This window comes from Alligator sinensis, unplaced genomic scaffold (genome assembly GCF_000455745.1).
Source record: "Alligator sinensis unplaced genomic scaffold, ASM45574v1 scaffold215_3, whole genome shotgun sequence".
In the NCBI taxonomy this organism is placed as follows: Eukaryota; Metazoa; Chordata; order Crocodylia; family Alligatoridae; genus Alligator; species Alligator sinensis.
The window spans coordinates 1,709,434-1,718,524 of record NW_005842175.1 but is presented as its reverse complement, the minus strand read 5'-3'; the positions used below and the strand labels follow the sequence as shown (position 1 = coordinate 1,718,524).

Sequence of the window (9,091 nt, the reverse complement as noted above, 5' to 3'; positions counted from 1 at the left end):
ACTTCCTGGCTTCAGTTTGCAAAAAGTAGCCTAGCTCAATATTAGGGCAGGGTGGTGAGAGTCAGGAGACCTGGTATTTCATCCTCACCCTGTCACTGGCTCACTCTTAGATCTCAGGAGAGTCCTTTAATCACCGCTCGCCTCAGTTTCCTCCTCTGTGTAAGGGGGGGTAATATTAATTATCTACCTTTGCCAAACAGTTTGAACCCTGGGCTGGAAAGGCCTATGGAAGTGCAAGTCATATATAGTGGTTTGTTATCCCTAAGTCTGTCCACAGAGTTAAAGGTACAGCTGGGAACTAATCTATTCTTAAACCTTTAATAAACTTGAAGGGAAGATGTAGATTAAAACCAGCTGGTGGTTGTTTGTTTGTTCCTCTCATTCCCTTCTGATTGATTTTATTTTATTTAGTCCATGCCCGTGTGGTCCCTTTCTATTTCCCCTTTCCTGCCTTTAATCTTTCCCAATGTTGGACTCCTCTGCATCCCCAGGGGGCTTGAATTTGGCCTCTTTCTAAGGGTGGGAGAGGAAAATGGTTTGCTTTACTGTGGCGGTGCAAAGAGGGAGCCTGCAAGGGCAAATGCGTACTCCTGGTACTGCAGCACCCTACAAGTCAGACTTACAATGGAGGTAATTAGAGAAATGGTGGTTACAGGCATCAAAGGGCTGAAAGACTCTACTGTGCCCCAGACAAAATGCAAGCAGGAAAGCGCGGGAGGCTCTTCAATGAGTAACCACAAGGGAACCAAAAGATTGCAGTTTAAATTAATAAAATCTGACTCTGTTAGGGAAGATCTGCCTGCAGCTACCTCTTCCTCTGACCCTAAGGGCACAGCCATGCCTCAGGCAAAGCCTTATGAATGAGATGTACCTCTCTGTGTGCACATGCAATGCAGTTTTGTCTTGCTCAGGAGGGGAGGCACCGTGGTCTAGGGATTAGAGTTAGGATGGGGGGTGAGAGAGTCAGGAGATCAGGTCTTGTACCCAGCCCTGATTTGTTTGACCTTGGAGAAGCCCTTGAACCTCTCTGTGCCTTTGTCTCCCCATCCATAAATGAGGGATGAAGGTAATACTTTCCTCTCGTTCTGAAGGAGGAATTTATTTAAAAGCTTTGAAAACTTCAGTATTATTGAAATGCAAAGGATGTATTGTTGTTGTTAATTTATTCTATCTTTCATGCCCAGGGAAGGGGGGGGAAATGGAGCTCCTCCTGCGTGTTTGGATAGAAATAAAAAGCGGATAGTATATGAGGCATTTCCCAGTAAAATACTCTACCATGCTTTATCTAGTTTATTAACTGACCTAAGCTAATAGGGTTTTCCCTGGTTCCCAAGACACAGTGCTCTGTGTATTATTAGCCTTGACAGCTAGGAATTTTTCCTTCATATTCATCCTAAAACGTATACTGCATACAGCTGCAGCAGAAATCCCCCTGAGTGAGCCGGACACATAATAGATTGATTTCAGTGAAGAAAGCTGAGCTGTCCGATTTCAGGAGGGAAAGCTGATAGGAATGGGTTATCCAGTACCAGCCCTAGGCATCCACTTAGAGGAGATGCAACAACAGAAGCTGCTACCATTGCCACACATGTCACTACTGCCACCCAGGGCAGAGACCCTGGTAGTTTAGTCTCTGGGTTATCAATAAAGTGACACTTCCCAAACAGAGCTGTATTAAAAACCAGTGCATCAAAGACAAAACTGATGTGTTTTTTTTTCCCCAACTGGATCCAAACCTAAACAATCCTCTTTCAACTAGGTCACTTGTTTGCTTTTGGCCTTTAGTTCATCTTGAAGAACAGAAGTCCGTTCTTAACTCTCCAGAAGGGTTCATATTTCCAGTGTTCAGCATCCCAATCAGGGCCAGATTTTTCAAATGTTTAGTACCCAAAATGCATACAACCTGCAGGGTTCATTTGGAAGTCTGGCCCTACGTATTTCCTATGAAAATCAGCTTAGGAGTGTCTGTCTCACCGCTATTCTTTCCCCATATCCCCTCATGGTGGATCATCCCTGGTCAGCAGCCTAAGTTTTTTTCACGATTCGGTTGGTTATATTTGGGTGATCACACACTTCAGCCACTTCGAAGGTACTTGCTAAAAAGACCATTCCCTCCACGTGCTCCAAGACAGAAGAGGTGATTCATATGCATGCGCATCGTCGGGTGACTGTATTGTTGTGAAGCACGACCCTCCTACCAGTTAAGATGAGACATTCACCTGCCTGTTTTCATGATGGGCAGAATATTTTTGATTCATTGTCAGTGCACTTGGTTGCCTCTCAGAAAATATTATCACTTGCATTAAGTTGTCTTCCAGAGGCAGACTGATGATCAGGCCTCCTCTGCTGGGTACCATAAAAATACCCCTTGAGATTCTCTTATTTAAAAAAACACAGCTGTCTTCTGCAGCATGCACTCCAACTGCTCGCTTGCCACTATGATGAGATATTGGGCCAAATCCTCACTGGGTGTAAATCAGCATGGCTCCATTCAAATCATCACAGCTATGCCACTTTAAAGAGTCGAGAATTTGGCATTTCTTAGAGCATCAGATCCTTTCTGTAGCATAAACTCAATGTTTTCTATATAGCTCACCTGGAAAAATCAACTCCCTTGCTTTTTACCTAATAAGCACAGCACAAAGAATGAAGGGGGAATAAAATTTCTTCCTTAGTCTCTCCATCTCTCCACCTGGCATACAGACCCTAGAGCTTGCCAATCTGTGCACAAGGGAGAGTTCAGAGGGCCAGTGAACGTGATTGGGCATAGGTGTTACTGAGGAAAATCAGTGGCTCAGCACTGATGTGCTCTGAAGGTACAACCTGCTCCAAATTACATCCTGAGAATCCAGTCCAAACGGCAGGCCCTGTCCTGCCCATCTGCCCTAGCAGACATTCATAGACTGGATCAGGCCCCTGCTATATTTGTACAACATCATGTTCCGAGTGTCCAGCCTGAGTAATTTAGACTGTCATCCCCTCCACATTTAATTTAGATGGTGAACTCCTTTGGGGCAAGCGCTACATTTTTTTTCAGCACTTCACATAGGGCTGAACATGCTGTCAATGATCAGTAAATAATAGTAATAATAAACAGGAAAGTTCTGTTGTCGCCTTTGGCTACAGCACAAAGCTGGTTAAGGATGGTGGCTTAGATTTCTTAGAGGTTTCTTTATTTAGCACTGGCTATTTCTCTGCTTCTGCCTTGGTTCTTCACAACACAAAACAAAGTAGAAGATTTGCATTGTTTTCCCTTGAGATAATATCCATTACATAAAGGCGGGAGAGGAAAAAAAAATCACACAAATCAAAGGGCAGAATCCAGATGTAAATCCAAACATTATCGCTCATTTTATATAAATATTTAAAACCCGCCATCCAATAAACAGTATTAAATTAAACAAACAGCACAGCGGGGACTCGGTTTTGCCTTTGTAAATTTGTAGAACCAAAACAAACCCTATCTGAGTGCGTCTCTGCCACTACGACAACTAGTTTTGCACAGCGGGCCTGTATTTTTCTTTTCTGGCTGCAGAGTGTTTGATCCTGACAGATCAAAAATGTCTGTGGAACCCTGATTTTTCTCTCAGAGTTTCCTGCGTCTTTATGTTCTGCCTGTGTGTAATCTCCAGGGTCTCTAGACTCACTTGAGTGGTCATTGTCTGGAAATCTTGTGTTTGGTTAGAAAAGAATGCTAACCTCTCCCTCCCTCCCTGCCCTTGCCTCTCTTCAGTTGCTCAGTTCAATCAAGGATTGCCTGAACTCAGATGTCCATGGATATGTAAAGAGTGATGCAACCATGAAACATAAAACTAGGCTTTTTGCTGTTTTGTCCACCGACCATCTTACTACAAATGATGCAGTGGTGATGGTTTGGTGGTAGGAATCCACAACATTGAAGGTTACAAATGGTGGGCAATAATCTACTTCCACAATTAGAAAAAGATCATTTGGTATCTATAACCTAGAGCATGGCTGCTTCTGGGTCAGTTTTGTCTGATTCTCTTTGATAACATTTTAGGACGCTTGGGGCCAGATTTTTAAAGGCTGAACGTCCAAGGTTTTCAAAATCTGAGCGTTGTACTCTAGTCTCTGATCTCAGAAAGGGATTATTGTGAGCACACCCTGTTTAAGTACCTAAACTATGTGGCCAGATCAAGTGGGAGCTGTGGGGCTTTTGAACACTGCTGGAAACCTGAATACTTCATTTAGATATCTAAATAAGAGCTCCTCTCTTTTCAAAAATCTGGTGACTGTTATATGACCAAAAAAAAATAAAAGAGGAGTCCTGGCTAAAGCCAAGCTGATAAAGCTAGTCCTTCATGTTTAAACAAAATGACAAATTGGAATTTAAGACTTTATTTTCAAATGTAAATGTCTTCATTTTGATGAGGTTTAAGAAAAATTTATGGAAGGCTATTCCCACTTCTATAATTTCCTTACTGACAACTGATCTGCTAAGAAGAACCAGACTTTCTTACAGCAAAGAGCCATTTAAAGTGCATGAGATTTTTCCTCATATTTATCCTAACCCCTTCTGCTTCTGTTTTGTCTGTTCCAGCACCAAGCAATGATGAAGACTGTGTCCAGTGGGAATTGCACCCTCAATGTGCCAGCCAAGAACTCCTACCGCATGGTTGTGCTGGGAGCCTCCAGGGTGGGGAAGAGCTCCATTGTCTCACGCTTTCTCACTGGCCGGTTTGAGGACCAGTACACTCCCACCATTGAGGATTTTCATCGCAAGGTTTACAACATCCGGGGAGACATGTACCAGCTGGACATCCTGGACACATCTGGGAATCACCCTTTCCCTGCAATGAGGAGGCTGTCCATACTGACAGGTGAGACAGGGGCTGCCCGTAGCAGAGTAAAGAAAGTATCCTACTGTTAAGTGGTGGGTCAAGGATCCCAGCTGCTTATCTCTATTTGAAAATAGTATCCTGGACACAACTCTTTCTGAAGAGTCCGCTAGTCTAGATGCTAAATGAAAAAAAAATGAGAACTATCTATTGGGAATGCTGGATAATTGGAGGGACCTAATGTTAAAGGTCCAAGATATGCCTTTTCCCCAATGGCTTTTCCTAGCTGGAACACTCAAGATATCACCGGGAAAGGTATGAACTGCACAGGAAGCAACTCAGACAAGTTCCAAAATTTGAGTTTCTAAGCCTACTTTCTTTCCTGACTCTCCCCAAATATATTTCTGTAGCCACAAGCAATGAAAAGCAAGTAAAAAGTATACATTGAAGGATTTTTTGTAAAGGGGTTTAAAAAGATTCCTTGATTTTCCACCATTAGAAATTCCAATTAACAAAAAAGAACTCTCTAAAGTTGTACCCACTTTTACGATTTCTCCTTATTCTGTGATCACCCAAAATAAGCAAAAGCACACCAGAGAAAAATCGAGGCCTGGTTTTAAAAGTACAACTTCTTCAACAGTCCCTGCTAAGTTCAGTAGGAGCTGTGGTGCATTTGTCACTACTAAAAATCTGAGTATGGATGTACACGGGGGTGTGAACAGAGCCAAAGTCTGTCACCAGCTTGATGTCGTGGCCCACCAGTTATCCAATGGGATGGGTCTGAGGCAATACTTAATATTCCTGGATAGCAGAAACTGAATTCTCAACACAAAGGTGCAAGGATGTAGGTATTTGCTGGGATCCAGAAAATCTTTCTTCAGAGAGTTGCAGGGTACTTTACTTAACGGATGGTTTTGTTAGCATCATTTTATATATGTATAGGGTGACCATGGGCATTTATAGACGTGCTGGGGTGGGGAGGTGCTTTAATTAGTGCAGCTCCGAGTGCTGTGCTAATTAAAAGTGTTAGGAGCATCCCGTGTATCAGCATCCCCACGCTGAAAAATGGCAGCTGTGCGCTTTGAATGAAAGCTCGCCGAACGAGCTTTAGTTAAAGCGCCCCCACCACCATTTCTCAGCACAGGGACACTGATACACATGATGTGGGAGTCTGCTGGAGCACGGTAATTACCACACTCCAGCAGACTCGATTAATCGAGTCGAGAGGGAGGGCAGTGTCCCGGATTTCCCAGATGATGTCCTAGATTTCCATGATTTCCATATGGTCAGCCTATATATGTATAAGAAAAAATCTCTTAGCGTTGGCATTTGCTTATTTTGATCTTCCACTTTTCCTGAGCAAATAACATGGTAGCAGAGCACTGAGTTCTGGAAAGGTCATTACAAAGCCCTTCTGAGGCTATTGGCTCTAAATCCTGAGGCCAAGTGCTGCTTCTGTTCTGCTCAAAGGGTTAGGGCTACTAGTTTTCTGCTCTTAAAAAATTACCACACAATAGCAAATAAAGAGGAAAGAGAAAAATATCACAGTAAAATTAAGACAGAGGCTTGTTTACAAAAAGGGTACAATGAGCAACACCAATGGGTGAAATGCATCCTTAGGAAGAGAGAACAGGATAGAACTGAGGTCATACTGCACTTCTAATACCTCTATATGGCTGGGTAAACAATGGGAAAGGTGAGTCAGAAGGTGATGTGAAATGAGTGTGTTTTAGAGAATTAATCAGATCAAAGGAAAAACAGTGGCAAAGAGAAAACTCATGGTGGGAGGAAGATACCCACTTTTTTTTAAAATAGACTGCTCCAAGGTGAGTTCTAAAGAACAACGCCTCTGGTTTTCTCTTTTCATTGCAGGGGATGTTTTCATCTTGGTCTTCAGTTTGGACAACAGGGAATCTTTTGATGAGGTCAAGAGGCTCCAGAAACAGATCCTTGAAGTCAAATCCTGCCTGAAAAACAAGACCAAGGAGTCAGCTGATCTGCCCATGGTAATCTGTGGCAACAAGAATGACCACAGTGAGATCTACCGGAAAGTGCGCTCAGACGAAGGGGAGGTCCTTGTGTCCAGTGATGAGAACTGTGCTTACTTTGAAGTCTCAGCCAAGAAGAACACTAATGTGGATGAAATGTTCTATGTCCTCTTTAGCATGGCCAAGCTACCTCATGAGATGAGTCCTGCCCTCCACAGGAAAATTTCCATCCAGTATGGGGATGCCTTCCAGCAAAAATCCTTCAGGATGCGCCGGGTCAAAGAGATGGATGCCTATGGCATGATCTCTCCATTTGCTCGCCGGCCCAGTGTCAACAGTGACCTGAAATACATCAAATCAAAAGTCCTTAGGGAAGGACAGGCCAGAGAGAGGGAAAAATGCAGTATCCAGTGAAGGGGACTCACTGTTTGGGGCAAAGACTACATGTATTTGCAGTGCCTTATTTTAAAAAAAAGTTTGAAAAACTCAAGAATGGGCTCTTGGGACACGCACCTCTTGGGGGACACGTACCACAGAGGTGAGGACAGCTCTTCTTGGAAACTCTACAACATCACTAATGTAAATAGTAACTTTCAAGCTAGTCTTGTAAATAGTTAAAGAAACCATATGTCTGAGATACGGCTAGTTTTTCCAGTTTTGTAATTTAAGTTCCCTTGTCTTTTTCTTGTCTAAAGAACGCAGACTCATAAAGAAGATTCAACCTCATTCCTGCCCAGGAAATAGGTTACCCATCCAGAAAAACTATTAGGTATTTGTAATTTAAAATAACAACCCAACATACAGCCTTTGCTGTGAGAGAAAGATGAGTGTGTGCTTTCTTTTCAGAGCACTCTTCAAAAACAAGATTTACAATTTAATCTCCTGCCTTTGCTCCAAGAGCAAGGGTATTAGCAAAGGTTTCCCAGACTGAGAGAGTATTCTGTATGTGGATACGTGATTCTGACTTGCCATTGAGCGGACCTCTGGTTTGGGGAAGCTTAGAAGACCTAGGGATGTGATTTTGCTGCGGCAATATTACTTCCTAATAGTCATCAAAACAAACATCATTTTGTATTATAGCTTCAGTTTTGTTTTGTTCCCCCTGCTCCAAGCAAAAGCAGATGGCAATTGTGCTTTTCAAATTAAAGCAGTATCTACTGGTCTGTTCTAGAACTGCCAAGTGATTTTCAGTTGTAAAGTTGCATAATATGTACAGTAATTGAAAGTGAAATTGTTGTACTGTAAAGCCAGCACATCTGACTGCTTTGCTCGCCTCACGTATTATTGTTTCTTGAAACAGCACAGACCTGTCACATAGACTCTGAATACTTTCATATAAACAGCAGCTGTGTCCTCCCTACTTACAACTGCAACAGTTCCTTCCATCTGTCTTTCACAATAGAGATGGACCAGATGTGAAATTGTGGTTTGAAGAGAGAGTTTGGACCTTCTTCCCCCAAAATTCATGAGCGATTGGATATCGGGCATTGATTTGGGACCAACTCTAACTGGACCCATCTTTTCAATTATTTCTTCTTTTAAAACATCCAGCCCCCCAATTCAGAGTTTTCCTTTTTAGTCAGTAGTGTTTGCCTCTGAGCAGAGGGTAGAGACAAGCCTATGCAGAATTCATGTACTTGGGCACATCTACAGGAGATGTTTACTGCGGAGTAGACTAATTAGCTCTACAGTAAACATTGTGTGTCTACACATGCAGCCCTATTAGGCTGGAGTAAAATAACTAACTCCGCAAGAGGGTAGTATTTGTAAATCCAAGTACTATCCTGATGTGGAGTTCTTTACTCCACAGCAGCACACATGTGGACACTGCCCTGGCTGGCTGGAGCACAAGGTTACTTCATTGCAGGGGCTGCCTGCCAACTAGCCCTGCAATCGAGCACCCTTGTGCCCCAGCCAGCCTCTCTATAGCATGTTAAGCTCGGGGAACAGCCCCAGGCTGGCCCCACAAGGCCTCCTATTAGCTGGGGCTGCTCTGACCTGGCTCAACATGCGACAGTCCGAGACACACGTGTAAATGCAGTGCCTAGGAGCAATAAACTCCAGTGCAATAAGCACCGAAGTTTATTACATCACATTAATATGCACATGCACCCCTTACGTCCTCGAGAGCATACATGTTGTGCTGGCTCTCGTGTCCAGGAATGCATTTCATCTGCTGTGATTAACTTAGGGTGGAATCATTCTTTTCTCTTCCTTTCATGCCCCTGTCCTTTAGCTGACTCCCTGCCCTTTCTGCTTCAGCATCTCTTGCTTGTTGTGCTGGGACCATGAGTGCACTCAAGT

At 43.2% G+C, this 9,091-nt stretch overlaps 1 protein-coding gene across 3 annotated transcripts in view; it reads left to right on the top strand.

Annotated features, from left to right (window-relative positions):
- The window catches only part of RASD2 (RASD family member 2), a 50,442-nt gene extending 41,916 nt beyond the window's left edge, over positions 1-8,526 (top strand). For all 3 annotated transcript variants that reach the window (XM_025206848.1, XM_025206847.1, XM_006025985.2), the window contains exons 2-3: positions 4,562-4,841; positions 6,672-8,526. In XM_025206848.1, the coding sequence (XP_025062633.1) occupies positions 4,571-4,841; positions 6,672-7,201 (801 nt within the window). In that variant the 5' untranslated portion in view covers positions 4,562-4,570 and the 3' untranslated portion in view covers positions 7,202-8,526. The remainder of the gene's footprint in view (positions 1-4,561; positions 4,842-6,671) is intronic.
- Positions 8,527-9,091: the final 565 nt, after the last annotated feature.